General features: G+C 51.8%; 1 protein-coding gene across 3 annotated transcripts in view; it reads right to left on the reverse strand.

Annotated features, from left to right (window-relative positions):
• Pax7 (paired box 7) overlaps positions 1–22,625 on the reverse strand; it is a 93,737-nt gene that overhangs the window by 31,093 nt on the left and 40,019 nt on the right. For all 3 annotated transcript variants that reach the window (XM_075946281.1, XM_075946282.1, XM_075946280.1), the window contains exons 5-7: positions 13,632–13,831; positions 9,943–10,108; positions 8,312–8,514 (exon numbers count right to left, since the gene is read on the reverse strand). In XM_075946281.1, coding sequence (XP_075802396.1) covers positions 8,312–8,514; positions 9,943–10,108; positions 13,632–13,831 — 569 coding nt within the window. The remainder of the gene's footprint in view (positions 1–8,311; positions 8,515–9,942; positions 10,109–13,631; positions 13,832–22,625) is intronic.

The raw sequence follows: 22,625 nt of genomic DNA on the forward strand, positions 1-22,625 counted from the left end.
TTCTGGTCCAGGCTCTGCCCTGTGTGTTAACTTTTAGACAGATTGCTTAACCTGCTCCACTCCTCTCCCTGCCTCCACTCGTGATGCAGAAATGATCCCAGGGCCTCCTCCAAGGGGATGTTTTAAAGATGGACTAAAGTGGCCCACATACTGGGCTCAGCACACATCTGGCCTGGGGATGAGCATGCAAAAGAAAAAAAAATGTAATCATCATTATTACTACTTAAAAGCACTTGTCTAACAATTCAGGCACTTTCCATATGCTGATAAAAACTGATAAAAAGCCTGAGGAAGTATGGCTACCCAGTAGGAGGGGGCCCAAAAAACATTTCCAGAAGGAGAAGTCTAAAAGAGTAAATGGGGCTGGGTTCCAGGGGATGGTGGGGTGGGGGTGGGGGAGCCGGCCCTATAACAAAGGGGCAGCTGGTGCAGGGCCAGGAAGCAGGAAGAGTGTGGCCCTTTGGAGACCTTCAATGTGACCCCCCCACCTCTCCTTTGTGGGGTCCTTGTGGCTTCTGGACAGTTCCTGCTTCCACTAGGAAGCCCAAGGACAGTTCTCAAGCCCCCCTCCCCCCCGGCCAGCCTGTAATATTAATTGTTAACCTCCCTCATTTTCTCTTCCCCATCTGCCCTGTACCTTCTCTCCCCGAGTCCCTGCATCACCCAGAAAGGCAGAGAAATTGGTCATCTGCATTCTTTCCCACCAAGCCAAGCAGCTCCAGAAAGCTAAACCCTTGGCCTTCTGGGAAGCGCAGCAGCCCAAGCTGGGGTACTGGCATGAGGTGGGAAACAGAGGCCCACAGCAGGGACACATCTCATCAGACCACAGAGTGAGTCTGAGATAAAGCTCGGAAAGAGTTTAGATCTCTCCGTTTTTCTGACCGGTGACTGCCTGGGTTTGCAGAGGATTGGGCATAGCAAGACTTCTTCACAGTAGGATCTCGGCTCAGAGTGGGAGTAGCAGAAAGAACCCGGTTATTAAGTCCCTACCTTGTAAAGGAGTGGCAAGGACTCTTTCCCTTGAACTTCTTTCTTCTTGCCTTCCTTTAGCTAGGGTCTCATATATCCTAGGTCGGCCTTTAACCTGACATGTAGCCTAAGTTCAACTTGAGCCTCTAATCCTCCTGCCTCTACCTCCTGAGTACTGGGATTACAGGTGCGCACTACCACGCTCTGTTTCTGGGATGGACCCCAGCTTCCTGCATGCTAGGCAAGCACTCTAGCGACTGAGCTTCGCCCCCCAGCCCCCCACTTAATTCTAAGGCTACAGATGAGTGGTGTGGATGAGGAGAGGGAGGCCCAGAAGGTAGGTTCAAGTAGGTTGTTTGTGGTCACACAAGTAGAGAGAGGAGCTGGAACAGAAACCCTGACATGCAGACCGACACCGGTTCAGGCTGCATCTGTTATTGGCTGTCACAGTCTTTGCTATGATGCAGCCCTTCTGTCTTGCATATCTCCTCCACTCTTCCTGCTGAACCAGAAAACCCTCAGGATTGTCCACAATCAATTCTCCAGTGATGTTTGTGTGTGTGTGGGGGGGGGGAGGGAAGAGTCATGATGAGGAGAGGAGAAGGTATCATCCTCCCCAAAATGCACCTCGCTGGAGCACAAGAGTCTTCCCATCCCTTCTTCCCAAGCCTCCCTGTGTACTGTGCCCAGTGAACTTGACAGGCATCATGAAGAATTCAAGTGCAGCTGCTTCCAAGTCCCTGTGGGAGCCGATCTCAGCTATGCCTCATCAAAGTCTGCAGGCCTGCGGTGGACCAACCATTCCTGGTGACCTACTATGTTCTGGATGCTGAGAATGACGAGTGATACCAAGCGACAGTGTGTTGAGAAACATGGAGCTCCCTCAGCCCCTGGAGATGTGGAGTCCCACAGAAACTCATGTCCCTCCTGGTGCCCCTGGCCCCACACAGGAACAGAGGGTGGCTCTGGTCACAGTTCTCCCATGGGTGCAGGGGGACACTTAGATAGATGTAGTTATTTCTATAGTAGGCTAAGCTGCAGCTCTTTCGGGTCTCATTCCAAAAGAGGGCCAGTAGACTTAGCCATTGTCCTTTCAATCATCAAAGAGTCCCCAGTGTCACCCTAAAAGCCAAGCCACAAGTCATTCACCCTGATCAGCACAGGCATGGTACCCGCACCTCAGCTAGCTACCCGGAGGTTTCCCATTCTGTTTTAGGGAGTCAGTTCCCACCGTTGGCCCCCCTTTGTTCCCTCCACCCAGGATAAAGGGCAAGAGCAGAGACATAAACAGAGCTCTGTTTTCACTGGAGGCGGCTGCCCATTCTCTCCCTGAGGACCAGAGCCGTGGCCTCTGATGGATGAAAGCAGGTGGCTGTGTCAGAAGCAGCAGCCAGTGGGAAATAACTCAGCTTTTCCACGGAGGTGGCTGACCTCGGACAAAGGCAGAATGGCTGGATAGCAGGCACTGGCAGGGTCTGGGCCCTGGCAACGGAGGCTCAGTATATCCAGGCCGGGACAAAAGCTGGCCACCAAGACCATTGGCTCATACCTCTGCAGTGGCTAATTCCTTGCCAGAGCTGGCCAGGCCCAGAATGCTGGTGGGAAGGAGAGATGCAAGGGACCCCTGGAGAGCACAGTGATGGTGACATGTTCCCCAGCTGCTGCCCCATCTGGCTTTAACTGGGGGCTGGCAGGTGTGGCCTGCATGTCTAAGAGATGGACTATTGCTGGGTATGGGGAAAGCCAGTTGAGGAGGGCAGATGGGAAAAAAAATGATACTGGGCTTTGGATCCAACAAAGTCCAGCCATAGACTCCTGGTCCTGTCTGGAAACTGACCCCTGACCCTACACTGGCACTGCCAGTCATAATGAGAAACGGGGCAGGGAAGGGAGGGTGGGAATGATTCCACTGACTGTCCTCTGACCCTGGGAAGCCACGCAGAGTCTCAGCTCGCCTTCTGGGGAGCACAGTGGGGAACCTCCCATGCTTTCTGTACAGCAGTGCCACCTGCACCCCAGCATTGCTATTTCCAGGTTGGGTCGGCTGAGCACACCACACTGTTCTAAGGAAGAAACCAGCACAGCCATTTCCCCGCCAACCAATAGGGCTGAGAGAGAGGGCAAGGAAGGGGGAAGGAGGGAGGGACAGTTTGGAGGCTGAGGCATAGTGGTGTAGAAAATGCACATTTAACAAGCACCTACTGTGTGCCAAGTCCTTTGCTCAAATCTCCACTCTCCTCTGAGAAGCAGAGAGAATGTCCCTCCTTCTAGGTGAGGCAAATGAAGCCCAGAGAGGTTAAGTAAGCTGCCCTGGGGTCACACAGCATAGTAAATAATAGAATCAATCATAATAGAAACTTGGTGTCCACCTTGAGGTTTCTTCCAACCCAGCCAAGTTCCACTTGTGGGGCCTGAGTGGAAGGTTCCCTGAGAAAAGGGAAGCATAGAGACCCTGCGCTAAGGCAGAAGGAAGGAAGCCAATGCCAGGAGAGACACCTAAGAAGGGAAGAGAAGGAAGTGCTGGGTGGGAGGGGGTGCAGAAGAGACTCTGGCTAGGGTTAAAGCCCTGTGTCCCTACAACCTGCTAAGCCTGAGAAATGAATTCCGATCCCTCCAAATCCCAACCTTGGAAGATCTCGTTTCAGGGGAGCAGAAGATCCTTCACGCCTCCTCCTGATGCCCGGGTAATGCCAGGATGCCCCCAATCTGCTTTGAGGAATGGAGGATTAAGAATAATAAAAAAATTGCAATAAAATATGTGTGAAGGAGGGGGTAATTGTGGACAAACGCAGCATTCAAATTCATTTTTCAGCTCTTTTACACACCATTTCAATCTTATTTTCTGCTTGTTAATGAGATCTTGTTGCCTGGGCTAGGCAAACCTTCCAGTATCAGGGCATAATTGCACGTAATTTTCTCTCCTACCAATGATTTGCATCAGGTTTTTAAAAATTCTGGACTATTGAACACCCCATGATCCCCCCTACACCGCCCCTTCTTCCTGCCTCCATGTCTCTCGCTCCCTCCTCCTTCCTCATCGCTGGTCCAGCAAGACTCATTTTAAATGCTTATTAGAAACGCAATGTCACCAATAAAGGGGTGGGGACAAAGAGGAAGTGCAAGGAGAAAGAGGCTGGAAGTCTCTTGTACAGGTGAAATCCGTCCCAAGAGTCAGCGGACTGCCTTGCTTTTGTCTCATTGAAGGTCAGGAGTGGTGCGGTTCAGAGGTCAAGTAGATCTCAGTCAGACCCCCAGTTCTACGCTCACTGGCTCTGAGGCCCTTCTGTGAATTTCTTAACCTCTCCTGAAGACTACCTCCCCAACAGGAGGAGTGTTGTGGGACTTGAATGTCTTCAAATAGGTCAGATGATTACATGGGCTCTGGTGTCAAGCGTCTGACCTTGCTGGTCTGTTTCCCCCTGGAGGCCTTGGACTGTGATGGAGGGCAGAACTGGCCCCTGCCATTGAGAAGTACTTGGGAGTTGACATTTGTCAATAACCATGCAGCTCTGAAGCTCTGTCTAGGGAGGAAAGGAATATTGCCATTTGAGGATGCCAACTTGGAATCCAGATCTGCCCTTAGCAGCCCCTGTGGCCTTGGACCTCAACTTCCTTGTTTGGATCATCACACAAAACTTCTCTAACATGGACCATTGTATCAACTTCATGGGGCAGATACAACCCAAGAGCAAGGTGGACTCTGCAGGCAGGCTGTCCCAGTCTTAGCTCTGATGCTTTCTAGAACCTGGTAGAGACCGGCACAGCACCTTGGATGAATGGATGGATGGATGGATGGATGGATAGGTGGATGGATGAATGGGTGAATGGATGAGTAGATGATTAAATGTATGGACGTATGAGTGGATGGATAGATAGGTATATGGAAATGTATATGGAGTGAATGGATGGTTGAATGGAAATATGAATAAATAAGATGAATAAATAGGTGCGTGGATAGGGGGATGGATAGATGGACGGGTTGTATAGTGTGGTGAATGGATAAATGGGAGGGAGTAAGGGAGGGTAGAAGGGTAGATAGATAGATGGATATATGGAAAAACTGTATTATGGATGGATTTGTGGATTTGTTGGTGGGTGGATAGGGGATGAGTGGGCAGGTGGTTGGATAGGAATATGAATAAATAAATGAGAAGATAAATGGGTGGGAGGGTAGGCAGGTAAATGTATAGATATGTGGATGGATGTGTAAGCAGATTGATGGAAGGATGGATTGGATGGTAGATATATGAATGGATGGATGGACTTGGTGGGTGAGTGAATGAATGGATAGACGAATAAATGAGATGATGGCTAGATGTGAGGCTGGTTGGGTAGGATGATGAATGGATAAATGAGATTGAGGGAGGATGGATGATGGATGGATGAGTTAGTAGGTAGGTGGATGGATAGATGAGTGCCTGAATGGATGGATGGATGAATAAATGGATGGATGGATGGATAAATGGATGGGTGGATGGATGGATGGATGATAAATGGGTGGGTGGATGGATGATAAATGGGTGGGTGGATAGATGGATGGATGGATAAATGGATGGGTGGATGGATAATAAATGGGTGGGTGGATGGATGGATGATAAATGGGTGGGTGGGTGGATGGATGATAAATGGGTGGGTGGATGGATGATAAATGGGTGGGTGGATGGATGGATGACCCTGGATGGCATAGTCTTGCCACCTGCAGAATGGAAGACATAAGACAACTGCCAGAATTCTAGGAATGGAAGCAAGTACCACATTTTGCTACTTCTATGCCTGGGCCTGAATTCAGCATTAACTTTGTGTTGATGGTCACTGTAATTAGCATTGAGCTATTTATTCATTTATTTACGTTTATACTGCTAGAGGTCAAGTCCAGAGCCTAGTGCAAGGTCAGCAACACTGTCTCTGAGCCACACTCCCTCCCCCAATCCATTAGGGTTCCATATAACTACTCTAGGCACAGGAGGGAAAAGGAAGAAGGAGCCAAGAAGAGGAAAAGACAAAAGGGCTTGATTTGCCGAGATCATGGTCATGTGACTCATGGCCCTTCTACAGACTATTTTGGAAGAAACTAAATATGGAGAGGGTCAAAGAAGATGATGGTGAGTGAGGGTGTGAGGAGGAAGAGTGAGCTGTGACCATGTCACCTTCTGTGACACAGCAGCAAGAGCCCTTGACTCAGGGTCTAGAGTGTGACTTTGCGAGACTCTTGGCACACCAGGCCTTCCCGGACCTCAGTTTCCACTCCCAAGTCCATCCACCAATGGTGGGTGAGAAGGGAGCATAGGGAATGACTTCTCCCCCTAGATTCCACAAGTGTGCCCCCAAAGAGGCCCAGCGCAGGCCCCCTGCCTGCAGCCTGAAGTCCCCTGCGTGGCAGAACTTCGCTCCTGTCCTGATTCTTTTCTTGGGTTCTGGGTGGATATGTTTGGCTGCTCGTCACAGCCTCTTGACACCTGTCGCTACATCCCACTGGGACCTCAAAAAGGGAGGCCATCTCATCAGGACACCTGAGACAAGAAATGTGTCTCTGCCATGTTTCTCCTAAGGTCAGGGGTTCTGCTTTGCCATCAGATTGGGACCCTTCCATCAGGCTGGTCTCTTCCTTGACCTGTAGGTCTTTTACGCTGTTCCTGGGAAGAACTGGAAGCAAAAGTCCATCTTATCTACCTGCAATGCTGAGAATCTGAAAGACTCACCTTGCAAAGGCTGCCTGCCAACCTCCCTGCCAACCTGCCTGCCTTCCTTCTCCCCTCTCCCAACAGTGTCTCTTGTAGCCCAGGCTGGCCTTCAGCTCATCATGTAGCTCATTATGTAGGAAAAAGAGATCTTAGCTAAAGCATGGAAAAGGTCTGTTTTCCCACAGGCAGCCACAGACCACCAGCAAGATACACATGCTGGTCCCATCCCTAAGTTTCCCAGCTTCAGCCACACACAGGACCCCCTTTGGTTTCTGGAAAAACAAAAATGCCTTCCAACTTGCATGGCTAACACTATCCAGGTGTCAGGGGCCAGATCTCTGATTCTGAGTGATAGTGTGCTAATCTAGCTCAGCTCAGGTGACACACTCCTAGGGGGCCTAGATGAACCATGGGGGAGTTTCCTATTGGGGACAGAGGACAAGGGATGTCCATTTGTACTATCAATTGTCCTCCCTCCCTGCAACAGATCCCTCCCAAGACCCCAGAGCCATGAAGATGAGAGTTCACTCTGAGTTAAGTGGCGACTTTGAAACGTTGAGACTTTTGACTTCCAGACTCCATTCAAGCCTTGCTGTTCTGAGGGTACCCTTGCCACCCTAGGTCAGTTATAATCATCAGTAGATGGACGCACACGCACGTAATCATCCACATACCTCAGCTGTGTTTCTGGTAGGCTATTAGGAATAGACTCTGTAAACAGGGCAAAGCTGAGGTACCCAGATGTACATTGGCCCCAGAGCAGCAGAAGGAGGCTTTCTGCCTCCCCCAAAGACTGCACCTTCTCCCGCACAGCACAGCTGTTCAGATCAGTTTGCTCGCCTTGCCAAGCCTGGCCTCTGCAGACGGGAGGAAGAGGGACATAGCAGGCGGGAGGTAGGATAAACTTCTTTCCTCAGGGGACTTGGGAGCCTGTTACAACTACAGAAGCAAGCACAGCAACTCCTAAAAAAATCACTCAGACTCCAAGCGTCAGGTCTGCTCAACAGACCCACCGAGAGCCACTCCAAGCTCTTTGTTATTGTTCCATCTTTTCCCAAAGCCTTGACTCCATTAGGTCATGAGTGACTGAGCCAGCAAGGACACGCCAATGAGTTTCTAAGTTCTAATCTAGAGTTGAGTTTCTGGCCCAGCACCTTGGCAGCAATTCTCTCCACCAATAGGAGTGATCCCTTTCTCCCAGTGATTGGTCACTCCTGACAACAAACAAGGCATGGAGTGAGTGTCGGCTGGATCTAGGAAGAACTCTTGGTTCTAGATTCAAACCCGGAGCCTAGCTTCTCCTGCTCACTGTAGGAAAGTGCCTGGGGCACACGAAGGCGCCATGGGTCAGTTATCAAGCCTGGAATGGCTGTTGGGCCAAGAGTGGGTCCTATAATCAGTCCCTGCTGATTTGAGGGAATCTTGGCAGCAAGAGGAAGCCATGATCACAACACAGGCAAGGAAAGGAAGAAGAAACATTCGTTTCCCATTCAAATTCTCTCAGGGTCCCCAGGCCCAGAGGCTTCCCAAGGCCACTGAGTTCTGAGTAACACATTTCCCCTGTGGGATAAAAACAACCTGGATTACCCTTGAGCCCTTTTTGTTGGGCCAGCAGGAGTCTGGCAATGAGACTCCCCAAATGGAGCAAAGAGGCCACCTACCTGAGGAGACAGGCCGTTGCTGACAGGGTTCATGTGGTTGGAGGGGGCCCCTGGGTTCATGAAGCTGTCCGAGTAGCTGGAGAAGCTGTGGCGGGCTCCATAAGCAGAGCTGGTGTCAGCTGCTGCAGCGGCTGCAGCCAGTCCACCCTGATGCATGGTTGATGGTGGAAGGGGCTGGGGCCTGTGCACTGTGCTGCCGCCATCTGAGGAGAGACCCAGAGAGGTCCTAAGCAAGTGGCAAAGCAGCCTTGGGACCCTCCCACCCAGACATGCCCTCTGGAAGGAAGGGACCAGCTTCTCAAGTGACTTGGACTGAAACAAGCTGATTCTCAGGCAGTCCTATAGACTGGCTCAGGTTTGACTGCCACCAGCTGACATCCAGATGACCTCCGACAAATTGCACACAGATAGGCCCTGGCACTTTGTGTTAGGTATACAGTAGATGCTCAATAAATGGATTGCGAGTTGCACCTGCCAAGGACTATAGTCTACCCAAACTTGCCCTGTTAGCATTTTGAGGGTAATGCGGACCTGTCAGGTGCCTTCATTTACACTGGAGAGGGTTCAAAGCAAGAGTGAGTCCTAGCTTATAGGGAGAGGGGACAGGGGCCTCTGGGGTTCAGTCAGCTTGGGCTAGAGTCAAGGTCAATCAATGAGTGAACTATGCTTAAATTATTTTCCTTTCTTAAAAGTTTGTTTGTTTGTTTGTTTGTTTGTTTATTTATTTATTTAATGTACATGAGTGCTCTGTCCTTATGCACACCAGAAAGGGTAACAGATCTCATTACTTGTGAGCACCATGTGGCTGCTGGGAATTGAACTCAGGACCTCTGGAAGAACAACCAGTGTTCTTAACCGCTGAGCCAGCCCATGAACTATGCTTGAAATGATTGAACTAGAGTTGGTTTTGCTGGCGACCACTACACTACACTATTTGGCTCAGTAGCATCCCTCTGCACAGGGACAGCTGTCTCCAGCACTGGCTTGATTTCTTATTGCGAATCATGGGCAGGGCTCTCTGCCTCCTTAACCTCTGGAATGTCAGCCTCCAGGTTCTTCAGGAGGCAGCCCTGTGCCTCAGACGTCAAGAGGTTCCTCCTGTGTGCTGGGTTGGGAGCAAGATGCAGGGAGGGGGCGTCTAGGAAACTGGGAGGAAACATTTACTTTCGAGGGCCATTGGGTATCCTGGGCTCTCTCCCTGCCACCTCCCTCCCTCCGCATTCCCTTGCTGGGGTTGTGTGGCATCTTAGAAGCTACCTGAAGAACTGCACCCAAAGGCTCTTCCTTCAATGAGGGGTCTCAGTGGCCCAGTGCAGCCCTGGAGGGTGGAGGGGTGGGAGTGGCTGGCTCTTTAGCCCTGAGTGACCAGAGTCTCAAGGTCATAACAATAGGACGGTTCGGGGCTGGAGAGATGGCTCAGAGGTTAAGAGCGCTGGCTGCTCTTCCAGAGGTCCTGAGTTCAATTCCCAGCAACCACATGGTGGCTCACAACCATCCGTACTGAGATCTGGCGCCCTGCTCTAGCATGCGGGCATACATAGAGGCAGAATGTTGTATACATAATAAATAAATAAATCTTTAAAAAAAACCAAAACAATAGGACGGTTCGCTTTCTAATCACAGACACTCACCTTGGGAGATGGTGGTGGTGGGGTAGGTAGAGTCCGGCAGCTGGTAGGGTGGCAAGGTGGGCATACCAGTGGGTGGGAAACCTCCGGGCAGAAGGTGGTTGAAGGCAGCCAGCTGGTTAGCTCCTGCCTGCTTGCGCCAGCGGGCACGGCGGTTACTGAACCAGACCTGAAGGGGAGAAGATGCTGAGCCTGGGTCCCTGCGGAGGGCTGGAGGGCTGAGGCATGGGTGAGGTGGTACCCAGCAGGCAGCTCCCAGCTGGTAAGTGTCTTCTTCCAAGAAGCAGAGGGCACCGTTGAACAGCCCAGGATGGTCTGCAGGGAGCTTCAAAGGCAGGGTCCCCTCACCACTATCCAGGGAGGTCTTTTAGAATGGCCCCTGTTTTACACTAAGAACTAGAGGGAGGAGGTGACAGCCACAGGCCGGGACAACAGGAGGCCTGGAGAAGTCTGTTAGCACTCCTCTCAGGCCTGTGCTCCAGCCCAAGGTCTCCAATCCTAGCTCTAAACCTCCAGCTCCTCCAGGAAGCCCTCCAAGAGAATACCACACATACAGAATGTCCTGAGTAAGGATGTCTTTGTCACCCAGCTGTGTCAACTGGAGGCTGAGACCCTGCCCTGTCGCATAGCCTGGGCACTGCTAGAATAGGACATGCACAGGTCCACACATATAAGCATGCACACCAACACACACAAAACACACACATGCGCGCATGCACTGCTGTGGCGGGGGGGGGGGAGTTTCCTTTCCATTTCTAGACTTTACACACGCTGCTCCCTTTCACCAGAGGCTGTTCTTGTGTCGGGCTCTTTGGCTTCCAGATGGAAAGTCTTCCTATGCCAACATTCTCACGGCTGCATCTAAGGTGGAGCAAGTGAGTACTCTACCCCCTCAAGGGAGGCCCTGCTGGGTCCTTCCTCATGTGATTTTTTCCATTTTTCTCCTCCTGGCTGAGTGGTTCCTAGTCGTCCTTCAGGTTAGGGGCATCCAGGGCAGAGGCCCTGCATCCCCTATGCCCTGCAGGGTGAGCATTCCATAGGTGCTCAATACCCATTGAATAAATGAATGCTAAATAAAAGAAAAAAGGAACAAGGGTGGAACAAGATCTCTCCATGAGACTGTCCTCGAACTCCCTGTGTAGACCAGGCTTAAACTCACAGAGATCCCCCTGCCTCTGCCTCCTGAGTACTGGGATTAAAGGTGTGTTGGCTTACTGTGCTCTCTCTCTCTCTCTTTCTCTCTCTCTCTCTCTCTCTCTCTCTCTCTCTCTCTCTCTCACACACACACACACACACACACACACACACACACTGACAAGGTCTCCTGTAGTCTAAGCTGGCTTTGAACTTGAAAGGTAGCCAAGGATAATGTTAAACTTCTGCTCTTTCTCCCTCCATTCCCAAGTACTGAGGTTACAGGTGTGTACCAACCTGTTTATACAGCACTGGGGATCAAACCAAGGGCCTTGTGCATGCTAGGCGAGCACTCTGCCCACTGAGCTACAAGCTCACCACAGTCCCTGACATCGTGTTGCTCTGCATTTAATCATGTAACCCCAGAAGACAGCAGATCCTGCTGCCATGTCTCCATTTTGCAGAAAAGGACACTGGGACAGGGAGGATACGTAGGGGCAGCATTCAACCACTCCCATCACCCACACGCTCAGATGAGATGTGCCAGGGTTGTGAGACCCCAGGAGCACAGATTCTTCAAAGCAGAGGCTAAGTGGCAAAACACATGGAACTGGAACATCCCAACAGCACTGAGAGCCTCGAGTCCCTGGCCTGCTACCCCCAGCAAGAACCCTTCGCCAGGATTCCTGATCCATGGATGTTGTGGTTTTTTGGAACACTTCCATCTACAGGGGTCTCATCTCCTCACTGGGTATCGCGATGCCAATAAGGCCTCAGAACCCAAAGGAGTCTGGGTGACCACTGAGCTCCAACCCTGAGATCCTGAGCTCATTTGGAGGAGGAGGCTGAGCTGCTGAAGGGGGCTCAGCTGCTCAGTGGTGGGGATGGAGGCTTTCCACCTGGGGCCTCTCCCTACAGACCCTTCTGTTGGACTTGAGTGCATGTCTTCTGAGTTCTTGTCCCACCTCCAGGACTTCTAAGTGTCTGGATGCTTCTAGACTCCTCCCTTAGGGCTACCACTTCAGATTTGGGGTCAGCCTCTCTAAAATTTTGTTTTTGGTTCTTCCTCTCTGCGCTGTCCTACCCAGGGAGCTCACAGCCCCTGAGAGGAGAGAGACCCAGCGAAGCAATGGCTGGTGGCCTTTCCGTGGTTTGTCAAGGCTTGGCCTCCTCCATTCCCAGACCCCTCCCTCTTTGGACCTTGAGTGACACCTGTTTCTCTGTCCCTTGGGCCAACGAAAGCACTGTCCTGATGGCCAGGGACTTTTCTGAGAAGCTGCCAGGCTCTGAGTGGTGGGAAGCCACGAGGCTGCCAGACTAGGCTCTGAGAAGGCTGGGAGGAATGTGCCCAGGACAACAGCTGTTGCGAGGATCAAGCAGAGCGGGAAGGCAGTCCGCAGCTCCAGTGTCACCAGGAGGGGAGGGGATGGATGAGATGAGCTGGCTGCCGTGGCCTGCCCTCTTCCCCTTGAGGGTTGGAGAGTGGAGGAGGGTTCGCCAGCTCCTGGAGGGTTTAAGGCCAGTTTCTTCTAGGACTTTCCTTATTGCTTTCTAATTCCATCTTCGGGGTCAGCTTCCTTCTCTTGGGTACAGAAAGAATGGAAGCTTCTGTGTCAGCCAGGCCAAGCTGCCACAGTCTAGCTCTGGGTCCCATGGGCCACCTCTCTGAGCTCCAGCCTCTGATGTAGGCTGGGGGAGTGGCCATCCCAACCTGAATGCGAGCCTGAGGCCATCCCCTTCAACATGAGGTCGCTGAGGAGCGCCACTTCTCGGGATGACATGGTTTGAGGTGGCCCCTCTGCAGAGCCACCTCCTCTGGACATGAAGGTGACAGTCCAGGACAAGCCACTCATCAAGTCACCCTGCCCTCCCTCAAACTCCTCCATAGTCTTAGCCCTCTCCAGGCAGGTGCAGAGATGAGTCTAGTCTATGCTCTACAGAAGAGATCCCCAGTGCTCAGCCGGGAGGATGAGATGGGCTGCCCCTCTCCCTCTGCCCTGCCCCCATGCAGACCTGAACCTCAGCCCATCACCAGACCCATTGATTAGGGACTATGTACTTCAGGTGTTTAGGGCCCAGAACATATCTTGCATTCTTCTAGCAATGGGAAACTCATTCCCTGCCTGAGGAAGGCAGGCCTCCTGGGAAATTGCCCTCCTCCCAGGGAGGTTTGGAGACAGTGTGCCCGCCCTCTTCTCTGACTGACTCCTCTTTCTCCTCTCCTCCCACTTCCCTTCCCGTTCTCCCTCTTCCTTTTCTTCTTTCTTCTCATCTCCCGCTGTGTCCCTCCTCCTCTTTGGACTCTCCACCTCTCTGTCAATCTATAAATCAATCAACTGACTCGTGCTTCCTGCTGAGTGCGTTACTATGTCCCTGAGCCCAGGATCACCCGCGGCAAACCCCTGGAAAAAGCACTACACTTGGGACCTGCTCACAGTACCCCTGCCACCCCAGTCTCTGGCTCCAGCACCCCTGGAGCAAGCACTACACTCGGGACCTGCCCTCAGTACCTTCTCCACCCTATCCTCGGGCTCCAGCAAGCATCCAATTCTCCTTACCTGGACGCGTGCCTCCGTGAGTTTGGTCCTCTGCGCCAGCTCCTCTCGGGTATAGATGTCCGGGTAGTGGGTCCTCTCAAAGGCCTTTTCCAGTTCCTCCAGCTGCTCGGCAGTGAATGTGGTCCGGCTGCGACGCTGCTTGCGCTTCAGCGGGAGGTCGGGTTCTGACTCCACATCTGAGCCCTCATCCAGGCGATTCCCTACAGCCGGGCGACACAGTGGGCATGGGGTCATGCCTATGTCTTTCTCTGAACACTGCCCTGGGGATCCAGTCTCTCCTAAAGGAAAAAGGCTGCTTACCACATCAGGGCTTAGCAATAAAGGATGGGAGATAACCTCCATGTCCAGCCCGGGAGACTGGGGAGACACTCCTGCCCAACCATTCCCCTGCTTTTAAAGCCAGTCCCCTCCAGCTGGGCACTTTGATTATCTTCACCGACATTGATGCCCCTGACATAAGACTTGATTAAATACATTTCTCAAAACTCAAGGGATATGGCTCTGGGGGTAAAGGTGGCATAAACACAACCTGGAATTCAAGTCCCTGGAAACCATATGGTGAAAGGAGAGAACCCACTTGCAAGCATGCACAAATCCCTCTTACAAAATAAATAAATGTAAAATAAATTTTGAAAATTCCTTAAAGGATGATAAGCTCTGAGGCAGGAGTGGTTGGTTGTGTTTTATGGCACTGTCAGTAAGCCTGTCTTTAAGCAAAGTAGGAAAGCATAAACCAATAAGCATGGAGCAACTCCACCTTTGGGGAAAACATGCAAGGTAAAGGCTTTGGTCTCACATGTGTGTACATGCATGTGTGTGTGCATGCGTGTGTGTGTGCGCGCGCATGCGGGAGTCTGGGGCCAGGCTTATTCAGGAAGGGGCTATCAGGCCGGCTGAGCTCTGAGTCCAGCTGGGGAGGGGACTACAGAAATGGCTTGATCAGCCAGGCAGTGGTGGCTTGCCCCTTTAATTCCAGCACTGGGGAGGCAGAGGCAGGCAGATCTCTGTGAGTTCGAGGCCAGCCTGATCTACAGAGCAAGTTTCAGGACAATCAAAGCTACACAGAGAAACTCTGTCTCGAAAAAACAGAAAAACAAAAAACCAAAAACTTGCTTGCTCAGTTGTTCCAGCGGTTGGGGCTAAGACCTGGGGAACAGAGTTGGCCTTGCATCCCCACCAGCGGCCCTGAGCCTCCTGCCCTTTTCTGGCCTGGCGGAGCCGATGAGAAGCAACTGAATCAGTCCTGTCTCTCCCTCTTTTTACCCTTCCTTCATCTTTCCCTGTACTTTGCTATGTCATTGGGACCTATGGAGATTTTCTGTCCATTTGTCCATCCATTCTCTCACTCATTCATTCATTTACGGACCATTTACTGAGCACCTACCATGCTTCTGTAGAGGCCAAGCGTACAGGGGTGGGGGGGGGCTAGACTCTGTGCCTAGAGCACTCAGCCTAGGGCAAGCTGGAGAGACTCAGAGGCTGCCTACTCACACTCTCAATGGAGAAACAGTCATAGAAAGGCAGGCTGAAGTGTCCAAAATCTCTGGGCAAGTGTCTACACTGCAGTTAGTCTATACTCTCCTCTCTGACCTACATACCAGCACACACTCAGATGCCCCTGGGATTGGCTACCCAAGAGTCTAGGCCCTTCCCCCTCCCCCTCCACCCCGACTCACAACACATTGAGAACAACAATAACAACAACAACAACAACAACAAAACAGCAATTTTGAAGTCATGCCAGGCTGAGGAAAGAGGGGTGCCAAAGGCCCCCTGAGTCAAAAGTACAGAGATCTTTTTGCCGAAGGGCTGTGTCCACGGCCATGAGACAGGCGGCACAGGGAGGGGAAGAGTCTTGGCCAATGCCCTGACTTGGGCCGGATTCCTCCCCACCTCTTCCCTCTACCACTTTATCTTGTTCACTGGGGACTCATCTCTGTAATTTAACGACCACTGCCAGGCTGTGTCTAATTGTGACACTATACTCCACGGTCAGAGAGCCAAAGGGTAGCCACATAAAGTCAGAGTCAGCCCTTCCTCTGCCCTTCTCTAGACAGCCTGCCAGCTGCCCACCCACCCTAGCTCTGATGAGAGCATCAAAGGTGGGCACACATGGCACCCTGGGGCTCCCTTCCCAGCACACATGGCACCCTGGGGTTCCCTTCCCAGCCCACATTGGGCTCAGAGCCAGACACCCCAGTGATCTCAGTGTTCTGATGGGGACTAGGAGAGCAGTTAAGTCAGGGGAGCAAACAGGCAGGACAAGATCAGGCTCCAGGGAATATTCCTCCACGTTACCCTGGATTCAGAACTCAGACACTGCCTAGGTAGATGGCAATCAGGACTGTCAGGAACAAAATTGTGGGCAGAGACCATCCTGCCAGCTGAGGCCTGACCCAAGGTGCTGTACCATGGCCAGACTCTTGCTCCTCCCTCACTCTTCTCTCTTGCTTTCAGATTGCAGCCTTCTGAACAGACCATCGACTTCCTCCCTGACTCCCTACCCCTCCCCTCCTTAGTAAGCCAGGACCCGTGGAGCTTTGTGCATCTCGAGGCACCAAACCCAAGCCCAAACTGAGGACAGCAAAGCAGGGCCCACAGGCTCCTGCTGTTTGAGAGAACTGGTCCTCTGGGATGAAGCGTTGCCATAACAACCCTCTGGATACTGAGGAGAACCTGTCTATCCCACTGCCCACAGAGATCCAAAGAGTTCTTAAGAGACCAAGGCTGCAGTCTACTTGTGACTTCAGTTTCCAACTCTCTGGCCCATCCCAGGGGACCTGCAGCCATCTTTATGCAGCCATTCCTACAGCCATTGCTGCAACCATTCCTGTAGCCATTGCTGCAACCTTCTCTATGCAGCCTTATTTGACAGAGCTGTGATGCCTGCTCTATTGAGTCCTTTAAAAACAGGGCCAAATAAGGTTTGGAGTCACTCGAAGGAGGCCATACAGCCCAAAGCCTAAGTTTCTTCATCCCTGTGGAGAGGAGTAGTTGGGAGATAGTTTGGGTGTCTGAGGACTCCTGGGACAACTCTGGTCCCGTTGGGACCTGAGAGCTGGACCCAGGTCTCTGACATTCTCTTTCGTGTGCCTTTGGAGAGTCACTTCCTCTCTTGGCTTTCTCAATTGGAAAGAGAGGATGAAATAAATTAGTGCATACCCACCCCTACCCCAATGGCTTAGGGAACAGAAAAAAAAAGTAGACAGGGGGTGATTTGGGACAGAAAGTGCACAGGTAGGATTGTCATTATTATGATGATAGTAAAGATGATAGAAAAGGGGGGAGGGGAGGAGCAGAGAGACTAGAGAAGGGACACGAAGAGTCTCTATGTCACCCCTCAGTGCCCTTGATTCAGTTCCTTGTACCCCACTTTCTCAGTACCCACTTCTTTACCCCTAGGAACCCTTCACCTTCTGAGTTAGACTAATCAACAAGACTAAGTGTGTTGGTAGCTCTGCAGACCACAGCTGAGTCCTCTGGGAGGGGAAAGTTGGTAGCCTGGGCATCGGGCCTGGGGAGAGAGATTGTGGGGAAAGTAGACACGGAAAAACACTCATTAAATAATCGGCAGATTTGGGGTGGGCAGGAGGGAGCGGATCCTGGCCAGTTGTTACTCCTACCTTCCTCCTTCCCTGCAGCTGGGGGATGCAATTGAACCAAGCACCAATTTAAAAGGAAAGGGACAATAAGGAGCCCTCTTTGGTCCTCTGCTTAGAGGAACAGGAGGCCCATGCCAAGCAAGGAAGAACGGTCTCTAAGTTGGGGCCTCCAATCGTATAGGGAGAAGCAGTCTATTTTAGGAAGCTTCTGGTCTGATGAAGGAGGCATCACTCCTGTGCTGGGACTTCCTAGTCCAAGGTGGGAAGCACTGTATCCAGGGAATGTTTGCATGGACAGACAGATGACAGACATTAAGACTGCTACATGACCTGCAAAAGCCAGGGAAATCTGAAGATGGTTCAGGGACCAGAGATGTTGGGTTTGCCAAAGCCCAGGATAGCCTATCCCAGGATAGTCTAGCTCAGGCTGATGGTGGGAGACAAGGATAGCCTATCACAGAATAGCTTAGCCCAGGATAGCCTCGCCCAGTCTGATGGTGGGAGACAAGGATAACCTATCCCAGGATAGCCTAGCTCAGGCTGACAGTGAAAGACAAATGAAGACTGGAAAGTCACTGGGGTTGGTTACCAAAACCTCCCCAGCCACACCGCTTCTGCCTCTGCCTTCTTCGGGGTATTTTGTTAGAATCCATCCCATCCCAGGAAGCCATCACCAAGTACTGGGCTATGGCAAGAAGTCTCTGTAAACCAGTGACTCTACTAACCATCTATCACCCGTGTGTCCAGACTCTACACTACCTCATACAAGGCTCAATATTATGCTCATCACTTACGTAGGGCCACCTCCTGCCTCTCCCACAGCCATGTCCTTGCTGTGGGATGGAGCCTGCTTATCCAGTAAAACCCCTCACAGTGGGTGATCCTCCATCAAGGAGCCAGACCAGGTAGATTTCAGCACCATTTTGAGGCAGGGGGGGGGGTCTTAAGTCTCAACCACCAGAAAACAGGGATGAAGGGCTGGGAGATGGCTTCATGGCCAAGTGCTCACTGCACAAGTGTAAGGACCTGAGTTCAATCCCCAGCTACCACATAAAGAGCCAGGGAGAGGTGTGTACCTGTAATCTCAGCACAGGAGAGGCAGAAACAAATGAACCTCTGGGGGTCACTGGCCAGCTATCCCAACTCAACTGGTCAGCCCTAGGTCCTAGTGAGATACCCTGTCCCAGTAGACAGCTCCTGGGGAAACAGCACCAGGATCGATGTCTGGTCCCTACGTACATCCCATCCTCCAACACACACATACGCAGTCATGTCTTAAGTCTCTGGAGACAGTGGCCATCCATGTCTGTGTATGGGACTTCTGCTAGGCCAGCAGGTCCACCTTGCCTATGATACAGATGGTTCCTGGCACACAGCAGGCACTCAGGATAGCAGCACCAATGCTCACAGCCTGGCAGAGCAATCTCTAGTGCCTTTTGAAGTCTGGCATCCTGCCGCACCCACTGCCATGCAGGCGGCTGCAGACCCTTCACACTGCTAACACAAAATCATTGTTCTGATCGGTTGGAATGCCAGAAGACGAGGTTGGCCCATTTCACAGGTGCCCAGTGGTGCCCTGGAGCAGTGAGGCTGGACCAAAAGCCAAGGACCCTGACTTCATACCTGGTGGTAGACACCTGCCATGGCAGCTTCTCTGAGAAGCCTCCCCCCACCCATGAAATCGCAGTGGCTGCTCCGCCTTCCCCAACCTTTCCCTCCTCTTTCTGGCTGAAGAAGTCCTGAGCCAGTAGTGACTGTTTTTGAAGCTACACACCTCCCAAGGCCTCCTCACCCCCAGGCAGTGTAAGCCAACACTAGCCAAGAAGCACAGGGAGGGTCTCTACTCCGCACCCCAACACAGAAGCCCTCCCAGCCCCGTTCCCTGCACCCTCTCCCTCCTCCTCCCCTCCCTGTTATTACAGTTTAACATAGGCCCTAGTGTGGAGCTGTGGCTGAGAAACGAATCACATAATAGTTGATATGCGTTTTAATCAAGTAATTCGGGCAGAGCCGAGAGCTGGCGAGTGTGGGCCCAGTGTCCCTGAATACCAAGCAGGCCTGGGCGCAGGCCTCTGCAAATGGAAAAGTCATTTACAGCTCAGCTGGGGGCCGCCAGCCTAGTGGTGGCCTGTCCTTTCGTTCCCTCTGTGCAAAGTGCTCAGCCGTAACTGGCTCACCAGGTGTTCACAGGCCAGGCTAGTCTGCAGGAACTGGCCTTAAGTGATTCAGAGACTGGGGGACTCCTGACAAGAGATGAAGTACCTCAATCCTGCCCCTCTTCTATCCCAGCACCCCATTCCTGTCGACCTTTTCTATCCCAGCACCCCATTCCCACCCATTTCTTCTATCCCAGCACCCCATTGCTGCCCACCTCTTTACGCGTGATTCACGGACACTTGGGGACTCCTGCCCGGAGATGAAGCACCCCAATCCTGCCCACTTCTTCTACCCATATTCGTCTTTAGCATTCAGCCTTGCACCAAGCAACTCAGCTTCAGGCCCCAGCCCTCTGTCCTGCCCAAGTCTGCCCTTTCCACCCACCCTGGGCTGTGCCCTCTGTCTCATCATGGCCCCCTGGCCTGGTTCACTCATGAAGCCTGTGGCTAACTAGCCAGGCCCAGGAAGGCTGGAAGTGGGCAAAACAGCCAGATACTAGCTGCTGGCCCACACAGGATTCTTTGGACTCTTGTGTGGAACCATCTCATACTGGGGACCCAACTTTTCCAGTGAGTCTGGGGGATGTGCCCACAGCCACAGTCAAGAAGGCAGTGGTGGTGGTGGTGGTGGTGCTTCTCCTCTAGGCTCTTCCACAGCCTGAGCCCAGGCTAGCCCAGGAGCTCTGTGAGATCTACCCCATGTCTAGGGAGCTGTGTAAAATGCATCAGTCCAGCAGGGCTAGCTCCTACTTCTCCAGGGGACTCTGGTCTGTCAGAGGGTAGGATACCCACCCCCTCAGGTCTGAAGGACACCTGTGACCCAGAACCAGACAGCAGGCTGTTAGAACCCTCGCTTCCTTAGAGGTTCCTCCAGAGGTGGGGGCACTGGTGAGGGGCAGATGCAAACAGGATCCCGGACCCCCAGTCTTTTGATGTTTCAATCTCCTAATCCAACAAGAGACAAGAAGTAGCCTCTCTGGGAACGCTGGGGTTGATCTCACATCTACCCACAACTCGACAAAACTCCTTCTCAGGTAGGAAGTCCCCAGTCTCCCTGAGATTGTACTTTCAAATTCTGAGCCTTGGAGGGATCATTTATTTTTGTTTATTTATTTTTGTTTTATTTTGTCTTTTGTTTTTTTGAGACCCGGTTTCTCTGGGAGGGATCATTTGTATCAGAAAACGTGGGGTCCATGTGGGACAGTTTGAACATGATCCTGTGCTAAGAGCTCAGTACTGTCCTTGGGCATTAGAGGGCGCTGTCTATACATTCCTGACAGGAAGGGGCGGATCCAGGAAGAAGGAAGTAGCCCTGCTTGGACACTACTGTGTAATCAGAATTCAGTCATGTTTTCCAGGGTGGACCTAGTGTTCTTTCTCCCGCACTGACCTGGGAACCAAGCATATGTCATGTGTGGGAGTCAGGTGTCCTACGTGGGAAACGCCTTCACCAGGGTTGCGTCTGGGTGCAGAGTTCAAAACTTTGGTTTATCTGCCTGAAGGCAGAAGGTCAAGGGTCTCTTTCCGACTCAGTCTCTTTAACCTGTTGTTCCATGTGGCTAACGTGGTGTGTGGGGAGGTGTGACAGATGTATGGGAGAATCTGAGCACCTTGGAGACAGGAGCAAACCTGCCCTAACTGGAGCTGAACTCCAAAACTTTCCACTCTAACTGTGGCTTTAAGAACACTGTTTTGTCCTCTTCTTCCTCGGGTTATTTCAATGTATGTCACACTCAGAGGTTCATGCGCTTCCGGGGTTGGGAGAGTGGGCATGAGGAAATGTGGCGGTCATTCCTCAGGCACTTCCCACTTTTTGTTTGAGACAGGGTCTCTGATTGGCCTGGAACTCGATGAGTAGTCCAGGCTGGTTGGCCAGTGGGTTTCCAGGGATGTGCCTGTCTCAACCTCCTCAGCGCTGAGATTACAAGCGTGTGTCACAGCACCAGGCTTGTTAAGTGGTTCCCGGAGCTCAAACTCGAGTCCCCCTGCCTGCAAAGCAAGTGTTTTCCCAACTGAGCCATCTCCCTGCCCCTTCCTTGGGTTATTCCAATAATTGGCTGACTCCAACTACCTATATTAATAAACAATTTTTAAAATTGGCATTAGTCAATCAATCAGAGAGAGCAATGGCCAGTGTTGGGTAGAGTAGAGCCCAGGACACCATTTCTTGCCTTCTTAGTTCTGAGAGAGTATGGTCAATCAACGCAACCAAAGCTGACAAGGGTGCCAGGGAAATGGGAGGAACCAGAGTTGGTGGCTCAGGCCACGGATACTGCTAGACTTGTCATTGATGACAAGGATCACTGATGACAGTGTGGAGGGAAGCTAAGCAGAGGGAAACCGCTGTGAGGGAATGGAACCCCAGGCTGAGCTTCCAGACCTGTGTGTGACAGAGTCCGAGGTGACCAACTCAGCGAGCCACCATCCCAGACCCTTCTTTTCATCTCGCTTGGTAGAGAAGACTGGCAGCCTCAGGCTCTAGCCCCAGGAGTGTTACTTGTGCCTTTAGTCCCATCACTCAGGAGGCAGAGGTAGGTGGATCTCTGTGAGTTCGAGGCCAGCCTGGGCTACGTAGTGAGTTCAAAGTCAGCCACTGCTACCTAATGAGACCCTGTCTCAAAAATAGAATAGACGAGTCTGCAGCCACCAGCTAAATACAGAAGCCACAGACCTTACCCATTCAGAAAACAAAAACTGACAGAGAACTTGGGAGCCTGCTCGGTTGGCAAGCCTGAGTTTGATCCCTGGAGCCCATGTAAGAGCCAGGTGTCATGCACAGCCTTGTCATTCCAGCCATGGAGTGACTGAGACAGGAGAAGGGACTCATAGGCCAGCAGACCTAGTCTACATGGGGCATTCTAGGCCTCTGGGAGACCCTGTCTCAAAACAGAGGCAGACAGCACCCGAGGAAGGACATCTGAGCTTGTTCTCTGGTTCTCTACACACATGAGCACACGTTTGCATATGCATGGGTGTACACACACACAGGAGAGAGAGAGAGAGAGAGAGAGAGAGAGAGAGAGAGAGAGAGAGAGAGAGAGAGCACTCATGCCCAAGTTGCAGCTTCCTCCCCAGGATCCTTCTTAGGTTGATTTTAAACATGCAGGAGAACACCTTCTTCTCAAAGATGGGGAAATGGGACTCAGAGAGGTGGTTGAGACTCAACAAAGGTCACATAGCGAGTTGGTGAAACTTCAAGGTCCCCATCTAGGTTTATTTTTTTTAAATCAGCCCAA

Source organism: Microtus pennsylvanicus, chromosome 13 (assembly GCF_037038515.1).
Source record: "Microtus pennsylvanicus isolate mMicPen1 chromosome 13, mMicPen1.hap1, whole genome shotgun sequence".
In the NCBI taxonomy this organism is placed as follows: Eukaryota; Metazoa; Chordata; class Mammalia; order Rodentia; family Cricetidae; genus Microtus; species Microtus pennsylvanicus.